General features: G+C 35.7%; 1 protein-coding gene and 1 pseudogene across 1 annotated transcript in view; one reads left to right on the top strand and one right to left on the bottom strand.

Annotated features, from left to right (window-relative positions):
• The window catches only part of CEP350 (centrosomal protein 350), a 132,430-nt gene that overhangs the window by 27,467 nt on the left and 89,566 nt on the right, over positions 1-15,397 (top strand). Inside the window, 5 exon segments of the mRNA XM_059412706.1 lie at positions 7-1,064; positions 2,544-2,694; positions 4,100-4,272; positions 12,170-12,356; positions 14,726-14,946. Of these exon segments, the coding sequence (XP_059268689.1) occupies positions 7-1,064; positions 2,544-2,694; positions 4,100-4,272; positions 12,170-12,356; positions 14,726-14,946 (1,790 nt within the window).
• On the bottom strand, positions 9,569-9,818 carry LOC132026294 (small ribosomal subunit protein eS27-like; annotated as a pseudogene).

The following is a 15,397-nucleotide window of genomic DNA, read 5'->3' on the forward strand; positions in this document are numbered from 1 at the left end:
TTCCAGAAGGGACTTGATGGAACCTACATGGGTACAGCCTGACAGACTGAGCCCACGAGTCCAGAATCCTCAACCACAGCCTCTTGTTGGAACAGCCGGAAATTTACTCTCCCATCTCTTGAGTCTAGAGCATATAGGAATTTTGCATAAAGATTTTGAATCTATTTTACCAAGCAGAAAGAATCATACTATGGCCTCAGGGCCATTAACTTTTACACCTCAACCATATCTGACCTCACCAGCTGCTCATCCAGATGCCTTGTTAAAACCTAGTGCCAGCCAGTATAAGAGTAAACTGGATCGTATTGAAGCCTTGAAAGCAACAGCTGCTTCTCTGTCCAGCAGGATTGAAAGTGAAGCCAAGAAATTAGCTGGGGCTCACATAAACTATGGGTCAGTATGGAACGCTGAGTATGATGTACAGCAAACACCCCAAGAAGAGGGACTGTGGACCAAGGCTGTAAGTCCACCTGTGAAAGAGGATCCTGAAGATGTTTTCTCTGCCCGAATTCAAAAGATGATAGGAACCTGTGTATCTCATGCAACTTTTGACGATGATCTTCCTGGTGTAGGCAACCTGAGTGAATTTAAAAAGCTTCCTGAAGTGATAAGACCTCATAGTGCCATTTCAAGATTCAGAATGAGATCCCCTGGTCCCAAGCCAGAAGGGCTTCTGGCACAGTTGTGTAAGAGGCAGACTGACTCTTCTAGCTCTGATATGCAAGCTTCTCAAGACAAAGCCAAATTGTCTCTTGGTTCTAGCACAGATTCAGTCAGTGAAGGGCCTCTTCTTAGTGAGGGGAGTCTCTCTGAAGAAGAGGGAGGCCAAGATGGACAGCCCTCATTGAAGGTAGCAGAAATCTTAAAGGAAAAGGAATTTTGTGCTGGAGAAAGAAATGGTTATGAACCCATCAAAGAATTTCAGAAGGAAGCTGAAAAATTCTTGCCACTTTTTGGGCACATAGGTGGTACACAAAGCAAAGGACCGTGGGAAGAATTGGCAAAAGGAAGTCCACATAGTGTCATTAATATTTTTACAAAGTCATATCAGTTGTATGGAAAAGGTGAGAAAAATACGTAAGCCTTGTGCTTATTTGTATGTTATCTTAAAATAAATCATTTAATAATTGTGTACAGGGTAATACTTAAGTACAAATTTTTATTTGTTCATTTATGAAGATAATAGAGATTTATCAATTTAAATTATCTGTAAGCTTTAACTAAAGTATTGGAATTTCATCATTAAAATTTTTTTTGGTTGTTATTGTCATGAACCAGTAATTGATTGGTAGTTGTAGAAATTTTGTTCTAATTTTAGAGAAATTCATTTGTGGTGTTCAGGATTGGTCTGTACCATTTGTGTGCTAGATTTTCTGTGACTATCTTTATGTGTTTAGATAGAAAATAAGTATATTAATACAGTGATTGTGAGTCATTGGGGATATAATGTCAAGAATTGAGAGGGGGCAACTGTAGTAACATCCTAATATGGAAACTATTAGTACTTGTCAAAACTAATTTTAAAAATAGACTTTGCCCTTGATCTTGGGGTTGTGAGTTTGAACCCCACATTAGGTTTAGAGATTACTAAATTAAAAAAAATCTGAAAAAAATTAGACTTTGAACAGGAATGTAGCTGCGTGTATTTGGATCATGAAACAACTGACTTCTAAAGTTTCTTTCTTATCTCTGAAATCCTGCAACACAGGTTTCCTTTTCTATGGTAATTCCTTCAAGTCACTTTCTCTTTTCTTCCTAGTCTAGGTGGGTTTTACCCATTTTATGCTAACGTAACTTTAAGATTTCCAGGTTGGAGAATGGGGCTGAGCCTTAAGTCAGCTATTAGTATCCTGTGGTTTTTTATTTTCATTCTGCACAGTGAACAACTTACTTGATAAATGAATTGATTTCATCTGTTCATTATGCTTATCTGGGCGGTGCATTTTCCTAGGATTCGTATTTAGCTACTTTGTTCTGACCTTGTGCAGACCTAACCATGCCATCGATCTCCTGTTACACTTATTCCTATAGGTGGTAATTTTAAAGTTTAAAAAAACCTGAAAAGCAGAAGTTGAAAGCAAAGTGCTGTTAAATCAACATCCTCATTTTTTTTTTTAAGAATTGTGTTTTTTCTTAAATCTTACTGGATTTTCATTAAGATTTTATAATTATACTGAAATATTTTGAGTTGAAATGATATGTTATCTAGGATTTGCTTCAAAGTAGTCCGAGAGGGGAGTGAGAAGTGTGGAGAGTAGGAAATTTATTTGAAACTAGATTGATCATGTATTTATAATTGTTAAAGCCAGGTGGTGTATATCTTGGTTTCATCATGCTATTTTTTCTTTCCTGTATGTTTGAAAATTTCCCTAATAAAAAGTTAAAAATGTATTGTTAGATATAAAGATAGATTGAATAGAAGCATTAAAAAAGCCAACTAAAATGTTCCTAAATCCATGTTGTTAATCTGCATATTGTGGAATGCTTTGCTTGTAGTCTTTTTATTTTTGTTTTAAGGACATTTCAATGACTACTTTTGACAGGGTTTGAAGATAGGTTGGAAAGAGGAATCTCAACATCACGGCCTTTAAATACCATCACAACCCCTGTAAGCAGTGTTTCGTATGAAGATGATTTTGTCTCCTCTCCAGGGAGTGGGACTTTGACAGAAAGAAAATCGGCTCTCGAACCTAAGTAAGGATATGTTGACATGGGATAAAATCCAAGGAGTGAGGAAAATTTACAAATGAGAACTGTGGTGTGACTATGAGTCAGTTTTGTTTGTTTAAAGATACATGTAGAGGCTGCATAGCATAGAGCTTATTAAAAACATGAGCTCTGGATCCGGACTGTCTGGCTTTAAATCCTGGCTCTTCTGATAGTAGTTGTTTGTCTTTGGGTATATTACTTAACTCCCTGTGCTTCAGTTTCCTTCTCTTTAAATGGGGAAAATAATTATACCTGCCTCATAGAGTGTGAAGAATATTCAATGAAATACAAAGTACTTAGAACACGGCCTGGCACACAATAAGCAGATTATACACTCTTAAGTCAATCTGTGAATCCCTGGTAGAGGATAGTATTGGGAAACTCTCCCATGGTATGCTAATATAAGATTAAGTAATAGTTTTCTATGATAGAATTGAGGATGACCTCGATAGATCCTTGACTCCGTGCTCCCAAGTAGATCAGTGCATTTTTTTTTCCTAATTGGGAGAACATCTAAACTTTTTCAAGTCTTTGAAAAATAACAGTATTATAGTATTAATATTTGTTGGACAAAATGTACAAGGCACTGAGAGGACTGAGGGGGACTTTGCTTGTATTTACTCATAGCCTGTTGCATTAAATATTTTTGTTACTGTTCCTGCTTCAGAGAGGAAACTGAAGCATCCAGGTTATGTTACTTGTACAAAGTCATACAGTAAGTGAATCAGACTTCGCTAGAGAGAATCTCCTCCCTAAATTTTGTTACCATATGAAGTAATCTGTTATTACTCACATTCAATATAATTTTCTTCACAAATTACAAATTATAATTCGTATGAAATTATTGGGTGATCTTTTGAAAATTAGTTCTGTCTGGTTAAACTTACGAAAAGTTACTCAAGTTACAGTGGGAAAAGTATAGTTTTAACATTTGAACTCTAAAGAAAAGATTAAATTTTTAAATCAAAATTTCCAAAGATTTAATATCACCAATCAAGATGATTTATTGCATTTTATTTCTAGATTGAAGAACATATTATTGGGTGGAAAATAATTATAACATTAGCATTAAACGATGAATTTGAATGGAAGTTGAGGCCATATTTTCCAGTTTCCAGCATTATATTTTTTCTTTTATGTGTCTGAATTATCCATTTTTTTATTGGTGTTTACTTCAGTAGATAACTCCCTTTAGATTTTTCTCAATAATAAATTGAGCCATAGGGAACAATCCAAGCTTATGATCATAAGGAAACAGAAAAGTGGAAGGCATCTTCAATTATAGTTATATCCTCCTTGTGATTAAATAGATTTTAAAATATCCATAGTTCTAGCTGTGTTTTAAGACTTTTATTTTGTTCTTTAACCACTATTGCTTGTTCTTTGACAGTATTGGTGGTAGCAATTTGGGTATTCAGGAGGACCATTCTAGCAGAAAGTCTGCCTATGATCTGTCCTCTGTGGATGTTACCTCCCAGCACTCGTCAGGGGCCCAGTCCGCTGCATCGTCTCGTTCATCTACTTCTTCTAAAGGGAAGAAAGGAAAAAAAGAAAAGATAGAATGTAAGAGGAATTCTACATTTTTTATTTTTTTTTCTCTTACCAATCATTTTGTGGTAGTGATCTAAAGTTATAATTTGATTCCATAAGAAGTTAGATGAATTTCTTTATGATAAAATGTGATAGTTTTCATATTTATCACTATAACAGTACCTTCCTGATATATAACAGTATAAATCCTTTGCTTAATACATTTGCAATGATAAAAAATAAGGATTATGGATAAACAGTTGTAAAAGAAGTTTAAGTCCCCACTGATTCCCCTGCTGAGAGATAACTATTAACATTTTTGTGCCTGTTTTTCCAGTGTATACATAAAACCATGTACACGCACACACACCCCTTTATTTAAAAAACAAATGAAATCATTTAGTTTTGCAACTGCTTTTAAAAAAACTTTAGAGTATATCCTGTACATTTCAAGCATAATTAAAAAGTACTCAAATTTTCTTATCTCTAAAATAAAGATGATATCAGTAAGTGGTATCAGTAGGTGCTTTGTGTGGTAATTTTGGAAGTATATGTGAAATTAACAGATAGAATGTATACATGCCAGTATTTGGCCACTGTAGCTGCCCTTTGGCACTCTTAAGTAATTCTGAATGATTGAAGAGAACATCTATCAGTCCCTTCAGTTCTGCTCTTGGCTATAATTTGCTCTGTAAGCCCAGACATAAGAAGATACAGTAATTAGGAAAAGCCCTCTTACACTCAAAGGATGATCCCTAGGGAATAATTTTGCTCCCCAAATTGTTTTTTCTAATTGTAAAAATTGTTCATTGACTTAACAAAACAAACCACAAGGGGAGTAGAAATCAGAAGAAAAAAAAAAAGAAATAAAAAGAAAAAAAACTATTTAAAAATTAAAATCACCTATAATCCCTCTACTTGAAAATAACCAATGCTAATGTTTTTTGAACTTTGTTTTATTTTAACAATTGTGGTAAAATTTACATAACATAAACTTTATCATCTTAACCATTTTATTTTTTTAAGATTTTATTTATTTATTTGAGAGAAAGAAAGAGCACAGGGCACCTGAGTGGCTCAGTCGGTTAAGCATCTGCCTTCAGATGCTTCAGATGCTCCAGTGTCCTGGGATCGAGCCCCATGTCAGGCTCCTTGCTCAGTGGGCAGTCTGTTTCTCCCTCTCCCTCTCCCTGCTGCTCCCACTGTTAATGCTCTCTCTCGCTCTGTCAAATAAATGAATAAATAAATCTTAAAAAAAAAAAAAAGTGCACAAGAGAGGGGGGTTCAGAGGGAGAAGCAGATTTCCAGACGAGCAAGGAGCCTGATGTGAGACCCTATTCCGGGAAACTCCAGGATCATGACCTGAGCCAAAGGCCAGGCGTTGGTTAACCAGCTGAGCCAACCAGGTGCCCCATCATCTTAACCATTTTCAATTGTACAGTTCATTGTCATTAAAAAACATTCAACTGCTGTGCAACATCACTGCCATCCGTCTCCAGAACATTTTCATCATTCCATACTGAAACTCTGTATCCACTAACTCTTCCTTCCACCCGTTCTCCAGTCCCTACAAACCACTGTTCTACCTTCTATGCATTTGATTACTAGATACTTCTAGATGCCACATAATGGCATCATACAAAATTTGTCCTTTAGTTTGGCTCGTAGCATAATGTTTTCAAGTTTCATCTGTGTGTTGACTTACATGAGAATGTCTTTCCTTTTTGAGACCGAATAATATTCTGTTGTGTGAATACACCACATTTTGTTTATCCATTTATCATTTGATGGACATTCTGGTTTACACCTTTTGGCTATTGTGAACAATGTTGACATAAGTATTGGTGTACAAATAACTGTTGCGAGTCCCTGCTTTCAGGTTTTTTGTATCTATAGCCAGGTATGCATTTGTTGGATCAAATGGTATATCTGTGTTTAACTGTTTGAGAAAATGTTGTACTGTTTTCCATTGTGGCTCTGGCATTTTACATTTCCACCAGCAATGCACACGGGCTCCAGCTTCTTCACATCCACACCAACACTTGTTTTCTTTTCCTGTGGTTTTTTGTTGTTGTTGTTGTTGTTGTTTTTTAAGTGATAGACCTTCTGTTGACTGTAAAATGTTAAGATTTTTAGTAAGAATCCTTCCAGATAATTTGTAGGCATATGTAAATAAGAAATGTTACATGAGGGACCACATTTGTTTACATGCTCTTTCTCTGTCAGTAAATATGAATCACCCTTGCAAAGACTAGCCAGTGTTTTATTATTTTGGTATAATTTATTTACCAAATTGTTAGACATTTAGGCTATTGTATTTCTTCTTTTCTATTATGAACACTGCTGCATTGAATATCTTATAAATGTATCTTTATGCATTGATCTGGTTCTTTTCTTTAAGGTGAAATTCTAGAATGAGGAAGTGGGGCAAAGAGTATGTCATGTTCAGAATTTGGGTACACTTTGCCAAATAACCCCTCAGAAAGCTAATGCCACTTTGTGCTCCCATTATGAGAATGCTAGGAGAAATTATTACTTAATCATTAACCTAGTATAACTCTCTTTCAGATTGTTCTGAAAGTTTTTGGTGGCAATTAGACATCATTCTGATAGCACTTGCCAATGTCTGTCTTTTCTTGTGAAATACTGTTTCATTTGGATAAGCACTTTCATAAGTGTTCTCAGTAGAGAAGAGCTCCATGGTTCCATAAATTTGGGAAATGCTTTTAGAGTGAGACCAGCTTATTTTCTGCGGGATTTATTGGTACTCCTAATATGCTAACATGCATTGTTTATTTTAGATGAGGATGAGGCTGCAGTATGAAGTATTTTCCAAATTTATTTGACCACAGAGTCATTTCTTCCATCAGCATGTTAATGCTTTCGAATTCAGCTGAACATATTTTGGGAAATGCTGAACTTAACTCAGTTCTTTTACTTTGCAGTGGTTTTGCTTTGTTTTTTTTTCTTTAGTGTTAAACCTAAGGTTACCAACTAGTTATTGGCACAGTCTGGATTGTGACTTCTGATTCTTATATCTAGTTTATCTTCTACTATGATATTCTGTACAACTTAAAATATTATGATATGTTGAATATATAACTATAAGCAATATGATTCAATATAGGTTTTTAAAAATTGTTATCTAAAACATAATTAGATGAAGTGTAGGTAGTGTTTTATGGCTTTCTGTTTCCCTAATCTCCTCTCATAATGCCTTAAAAATTTCTATGTATTGTAGTTTAAGATTTCTTTTTTAATAATTTTTTATTTTTTATAAACATATATTTTTATCCCCAGGGGTACAGGTCTGTGAATCGCCAGGTTTACACACTTCACAGCACTCACCAAAGCACATACCCTCCCCAGTGTCCATTGTATTATAGTTTATACAGCATTATCTAAAACTTAGTTTCTCCTTTATCCCTAAGTTCTAAAATTAGTGTAATTTTTGTTGTATATACTCCATCTGGTGGTGAGAAATAGCATCTGCCTGCTCTGAATAAAAACTTCCCAACGTGGCTGCAAGTAGTTGGTAGATCATAGTGGTGATCATAAGAAAAAATTTTTTAATCTTAATTTAATTTGGAACCTATAAATATACTTTCATTTGGCAATCTTTTATTTATTTTTTTTAAAGATTTTATTTATTTGAGAGGGAGGGAGAGCATGAGCATGCACAGAGGCAGAGGAAGAGAGAGAGAGAGAAGCAGACTCTTTTGGAGCAGGGAGATCCCGGGACTCGATCCCAGAACCCTGGGATCATGACCTGAGCTAAAGACAGATGCTTTACAGACTGAGCCACCCAGGCGCCCCTCATTTGGCAATCTTTTAAAGTAGTGGCACATATTTCCTTTGTGTATAGATCCCTTGGTTGGAGTTCAGTTCTTTTTGCATAGTCTTTTGTATTGTCTACAAATTTTGGTTGTTTGAAATGAAGAGCAGTTTTTAAATTGTGTATTTCTTTTCAAAGGCTAATAATGGGGGCCCTTATGTGGCTCAGTGGGTTAAGCCTCTGCCTTTGACTGAGGTCATGGTCTCAGGGTCCTGGGATCAAGCCTCGCATCAGGCTCTCTGCTCAATGGGGAGCCTGTTTCCCCACTCCTCTGCCTGCTGTTCTGCCTACTTGTGATCTCTCTCTGTATCAAATAAATAAATAAAATCTTTTTTTTTTTTTAAGATTTTATTTTATTTATTTGGCAGAGAGAGATCACAAGCAGGCAGAGAGGCAGGCAGAGAGAGAGGAGGAAGCAGGCTCCCTGCTGAGCAGAGAGCCCAATGCGGGGCTTGATCCCAGGACCCTGAGATCATGACCTGAGCCGAAGGCAGTGGCTTAACCCACTGAGCCACCCAGGCGCCCCAATAAATAAAATCTTTTTAAAAAGGCTAATATTAGATGAGTAAAGAAATGCATTTTTATTATGAAAAAATTAGAGATATCCAGTATTGATAACTTGCTTTTAGTCTAGGGATTATAAATAGGTTTTAGATTAGAGAGTCCATTCAAACTGATGGATAATCATATAGATTATTTGCATGTGTCTCCCCCTCCCCACCTTTTTGTGGTAATGTGTTCAGCATATCTAATTCATGGTACACATCTTTACCTAGGTTCCTAGGATGAATTACTATGAATGAGATGAAATTTCTGGGTCAAGGGCGATCAAAAATTATTTTATGTATATTTTAAGTTGTTCTCCAAAAAGAAAATATCAGTTTGCACTCCCTTGAAAACAGTGTATAAGTATCCTTTTCTCTGTGTGCTGAATAACACTCAAGACTTTATTATTTTAAAAATACTTGTTAATCTGATAATGAAAAATGGTATCTTATTTGAGGTGATTTTCATTTCTCTAATTGTTTATTTTTTCATATGCTATGACTTTTCATTTTTCCTTTTTTAAACTAAATTTTATTATTTTTTTTAAGATTTTACTTATTTATTTGATAGAGATTGCAAGTAGTCAGAGAGGCAGGCAGAGAGAGAAAGAGGAGGAAGCAGGCTCCCTGCTGAGTAGAGAACCCGACTTGGGGCTCTGTCCCAGGACTCTGAGACCATGACCTGAGCCAAAGACAGAGGCTTTAACCCACTGAGCCACCCAGGTGCCCCTAAACTAAATTTTAATGAAAAGTTGTTATCCAATTACTGTCACTATAGCAGAGTATATTTATTTATTAATTTATTTTTTATGTGGTAAAATACACCCAATATAAAAATTGCCATTTTAAATATTATTTTCTTTCTTTGATTTTGTTTTTTTTTTAAATTTTTTTAATACAAAATCTGTTTATTGGGATAGTTTCCCATTCATCTTGTTTCAGGGTGCTTTTATTGCTGCCCCTGTCTGAAGGAGCATCCTCTAATCCTTGCTTTTCCTCCTGGAGGCTGGCAGAGGACAGTGGAGCAGCCAACACACAAAACTACTGTTTGTGCCTGGCTAAAGACAGTGGTGACTTTTTAGCACCCTGGGCACTTCACCTCCGTGAAGTAGGAGTTGGGGCTGTGCACTAGGTGCTTCCTCTTATGCTTCCTCTTCTCCTCTTCTGGAAAGGTGGAGGAGGTCCTTTGTGAGGAGCATGTTCTCGTGGGGAGGTCATCACCACACTTTTTTTTTTTTTTTTTTAAAGTAGGTTCCACATCCAGCATGCAGGGCTTGAACTCACAACTCTGAGGTCAAAACCTGAGCTGAAATCAAGAGTTGGATGCTTAACTGACTGAGCCACCCAAACACTTTTTTTTTTTTTTTTAATTTTTTTTTTTTACACAGAGAGAGAGAGAGAGAGAGAGATCACAAGTAGGCAGAGAGGCAGACAGAGAGAGGTGGGGAAGCAGGCTTCCCGCTGAGCAGACAGCCCCATGCGGGCCCATCTCAGGACCTTGAGACTATGACTTAAGCTGAAGGCAGAGGCTTTAACTCACTGAGCCACCCAGGAGCCCCTTTAAATAAGATTTTTAAATAAGGGTTTTAAAAATAAGATTATTATTTTTAAATAAGATTTAAATTTTTAAGGAAGATTATTTAAATAAATTTTTAACTAAGATTATTTGGGTGGTTTTTGGTGGTGAGTTGAGTCAGTTCTCTTATCTATCTTGGATATTAACTCCTTATTGAATATATCCTTTGCAAATACCTTCTACCCCTTATTTTAACCATTTTAACTGTACAGTTCAGTGGCATTGAGAGGTTGGGTTTTTTCGTTTTGTTTTGTTTTTCACTGTTTGCAACCATTATCATATCCATCTCTGGAACTTTCTTTATCTTCCCATGGTAAAACTCTGGGCCCATTAAGTAAACACTGCCTTCCCATTCCTCGGTTGTTGGCTCCCTCCTCACTGGACTCCTGGCAGCCACCATTCTACTTTGTTGTCTTTGAATTTGACTAGGCAATTTAACCGTTGCTAAGTGTATAGTTCAGTGTTATGAAGTACATTCATGTTGTGCAGCTGTCACTGTTGTCTATCTCCAAAACTTTCTCATCATCCCCAGCTTAAACTCTATTCCTCTAGGTAATAACTCATTTTCCTCTCCCCCTTGCCTCTGGTAACAAATGTCTACTTTGTGTCTTTATGAATTTTCCTACACTAGGTGCTTCATATAAGTGTATGATCGTACAATTTAGTCCTTTTGTGATTGGCTTATTTTAGCATAATGTGCTCAAAGATTCATCTGTGTTGTAGTGTGTATCAGAATGTCCTTCCTTTTGGGGCACCTGGGTGGCTCAGTCATTTAAGCATTGGACTCTGGATTACAGCTCTGGTCGTGATCTCAGGGTTTTGAGATCAGGCTCAGCTTTGGGCTCCATGCTCAGCACCTTGGCCTGTGATTCTCTCTCTCCTGCCTCTGCCTCCCTCACCTCTCGTACGCACACATGCATGTGTACTCTCTCAGAAAAATAAATAAATAAAAAGAATGTCCTTCAAGACAGAATAACATATCATTGTATGTAAATACCACATTTTGTTTATTCATTCACTGTTGAAGGACACTTGGGCTGTTTCCATCTTTTGGCTACTGTGAATAATGCTGCTGCGAACATGGGTGTGCAGCATAATTGTTTCCTTTTTCATTTTCTTTGGATCTTTAACCATATATCTACATTAGAAAATTTTTGCTGTCATTAAAGTGTATATGCTCTTCTTTTTTCTGTTATTTTTAAATGTAACAAGTGTTTTCTCATGTTGCTGTTGAAACATAAAATTGGGCTGCACTAGACTTAAGAGTCATGAGACCCTTTTTTTTTTTTTTAAGATTTTATTTATTTATTTGAGAAAGAGACAATGAGAGAGAGAGTATGAGAGGGGGAAAGGTCATATGGAGAAGCAGAGGGCCCGATGTGGGACTCCATCCCCAGATTCCAGGATCATGACCTCAGCTGAAGGCAGTTGCTTAACCAACTGTACAGTTAAAATGAGTGCATTTTAAATTACAAAGTGCTAGTTAATTAATGATCAAGTTACTGTTTTCTGTGTAATTTAGACAACTCTTCAATTGTTGGAGATTCAGGTCAAAATATTTTAAAGTTACACATTACGTAGTTCTTGTCAAAAAGTTTTTCAGAATGATTGTATACTTCATTTGGCATTCGATACTATTTTTCTCCCAGTTCTGGGTTTTATCTTTAAAAGTCTTTTTTGGTTACTTTTTCATAGGGATAGAATAGTACTTCATTCTTACTCAATATGCTTGTCTTCTTTACCATTCGATTTAGCAATTTATTTTTTAGCAGCAAGTGGGGGGATTTTAATGGAAGAAACTTTATTCTTCTTAAATGGAAACAGAAGGATGAACTACTTTATTTTATATATGAAAAATAATGTTAAAAGAAGTCTGATATGTACATTGCATTACTTTCTTGAAATACAGGTATCAATTATTTCTTGGTAGCTTCTGACATTGGGAATCAGCTTTATAAGAAATTTGCTTTATAGGTCTGGATTCAATCACTGGAAATGTTCAGAACTCACTTGTTGATGAGGACAAAGTACACTCTGGCTCAGAACGTGACTCTCATCAGGGAAAGAAATCTGGGACCAGTAGCAAACTTTCTGTTAAAGATTATGAGCAGACTCTTGACACTGATAGCATTTTGGAGGATCTTTCTGGGCATTCTGTAAGGTAATGTATATTTTATACCTGTAATTGATATTTAATTAAAGTTATAGCATCATTGATGTTCAGAGAATCCATTCAATAAATGCTATATTTTCTGAAGAGACTTTGGAGTTTTGTTCATAGTTGGGGTCTTTATATTTTAGAATATGGTCATCTCTTACCTAAACTATTACAGCCTCTCTCAGGAATGCTTTGCCTCCAGCACCATCCCCCTTTCTATTCTAACTGCCATTACCACTGTTGTTATTTTGAATCAATCCTCGGACCAACCAGCTGCTCTCCTTAGGCTGCCTTGGGAGCTCACAGCTGCTCTGTAGATGAATTCCCAAGAACTTAACTTTATTTGAAGTGTTTCACTAGGCTACCACTGACTGTCTCATTTCTTTTCTCTACATTTCTCCTCATCTTTGTTCATCCACCCCTTCAACACACCTACATAGCATCCTTTTGTCTCATTACCTTTCTTCCTGTGAACTTCTCTCTCAACTTATTTGATGACTCAAGCAGATTTTGAAATCTCACTCTCATATTGTTTACAGAGAGCTTGCATACTATCTTTTCCCCTTCTTTTTAATATCATACAGTATTATACACTGAGCCTGTTGCTTATATATGATCTTTTGTGATTGCTTCATGTGCAGTTTCTATTCCTTTGTCTGCATGGCTTTTTATGTGCTGCACTAATTTTGTCCTTCTGGAAGTTTAAGCTCCGAGAAGACATGGATTTATTTTTTTCTTTTAAAACTGTGTGCTCTTTCTAATATGGTGTCACATATAGATAATTAACTTTAATGCTTTCATATTGTAAATCTTATATTGTTAATACTATTATTACTGTATTTAAAATTGAATTTTAATTTTTTTGTCAGAAAACTTTACCTTTCTTTAGAGATATTCTGATGATTTATTTCGCAAAATCGACAAAGTTAAACATTTCTAAAAAAGAATTCACAGCCAAATAAGTTTGATAAATGCCCTGTACTATAGACTAGACTTCCCCTGCCACCTTCCTCACCTATGATCTGAGGCTTTGATGAAGAGATGCTCAGATTTTTAAAACAGTATTTAACTTATTTATTTTTTTACTTAGTTTGCTATAGCCATTCTCTGTCCCCAAGCTCTTTACTTTTCTGTCCTTTTTATTTTTTTGAAAATTTATTAACATCGTTGGAAGCAGTTTTGGAAATGCTAGTCTAGGTGAATCTTCTCTGCAGATCAAATACAAATTAAGCTTGTAAAACTAAAATTGAGATTCAGGCATACTTGATTTTGATATTGTGTTGGAATTCTTTCTTGGAAATCTAGTAAAAAAAGTAATAAATTCATTTTCTATTCCATAAATGAGGTTGTCAGACTATTAGAAATAGTAGTTCTCTAAATCATCAATAGTAAATTAAAGGTCACTTGTAAACAAGTGAGTGCCTCTCAAGACTACTTTTATTCAAATATTTATATGCTGGGTTTAAGAGAAATGTCTATCTTTGAAAACTATGTCCTGGTTTTATTAAAGCTAAAAGTAAACTTGTTTTATTATGTTAGAAATGTGTTAACTGTGCTAACATGTTTTATGAAGTATCTTCAAGTAATTTATTCAATAAATTAATGTTTAGTGCATGGCAGCATCTTTTTGTTATGAGAAACAGTAACTTTAATGAGTCTAATTTCTCAGAGAGGAGCTAGACATATGCCTTGTATTGAAATAAATACATTAAGAGTTATTTCAGACAGCTTATGAGACGTTACTTCTTTTTTTAGAAAGTTCAGGAAAGAACTATAACATTAGAAGTAGATGAAAACAAATGAGTACATATAAAGAAAGTACTTAGATATGGTTAGTAGGAAAAAAATTTTTTACTGTGAATTTTTGGGTTAAGAGGAATAACGAGATAGTGGATTTTGTCATTTCTTAATGTTTAATACAAAATGGTACTTTATTCTCTTTCAGAGATAGATTATAAGGCATTTTTTAAATGATAGGCTTGACATTACCTTTTATATATGGCTATAATTTTATTGCTATATGAGGTCTATGTATTTTTAATAGTTTTGCCTTATACTGTAATAAGTGATTCATTATATATGTACATTGTAGAAGAAAGAGTTAAGTGCCAGGTTAATTGCAACTCCTTTTCTGTTTTATTATTTTGGGCAGGGTTTGTGCCTAGCTCATTCACCATTTTAAGTCTAGCAATGAGAGCCATACTCAGTAGTTCATTCAACATGGTGATGATGTTTGAATGATTAAATGCCTGAGTCACAGCCTTTTAAATGTCAATAAAGAATGTAATATATGCTGTTCTTATGAATTGTTTAGCTGGCTCTTGAAATAGTTTTCCTTGTTCTAACGTCTTTATATGAAACAAAACTTCTAGTGTCTCATCAGACAAGGGAAGATCTCAGAAAACTCCAACTTCTCCCTTGTCTCCAAGTTCTCAGAAATTGTTGCAGTTTGACCTTCCAGGAACTTCATTAGAAAGATCTAAATCCTCGGTAATAACGCCTCCATCTGTAGCAGGATTTAAGCCTAATGCATCTTTTACCGATATGAACCTTGCTGCCAGCAGAACAACTGCAGAGACGGCTTCAACATCAGGCAAGTAGATCCGTGCAGTTGTCATTCAAGATACGACTTCTCTCCCTTAAAATCCCTTTTCAGGGGCGCCTGGGTGGCTCAGTGGATTAAAGCCGCTGCCTTCGGCTCAGGTCATGATCTCAGTGTCCTGGGATCGAGCCCCACATCGGGCCCTCTGCTCAGCAGGGAGCCTGCTTCCCCCTCTGTCTCTGCCTGCCTCTCTGCCTACTTGTGATCTCTCTCTGTGTCAAATAAAATAAATAAAATCTTTAAAAAAAAAAAAAATCCCTTTTCAGTCGAACTATAGGAAGATGTTATCGCATCAAATGAATGTGATTACTTTTTTAAGTATTCAGAATTGTACAGGAAAAGAAATACTGAAAAGCGTGAAACACTCAACAGTGGTGATTTTTCCCCTTGCCAGCCTAAGTCAGAACACACCTGGAAAATGTACACTATGCTAATAAGAAGT

Source organism: Mustela nigripes, chromosome 10 (genome assembly GCF_022355385.1).
Source record: "Mustela nigripes isolate SB6536 chromosome 10, MUSNIG.SB6536, whole genome shotgun sequence".
Taxonomy (NCBI): Eukaryota; Metazoa; Chordata; class Mammalia; order Carnivora; family Mustelidae; genus Mustela; species Mustela nigripes.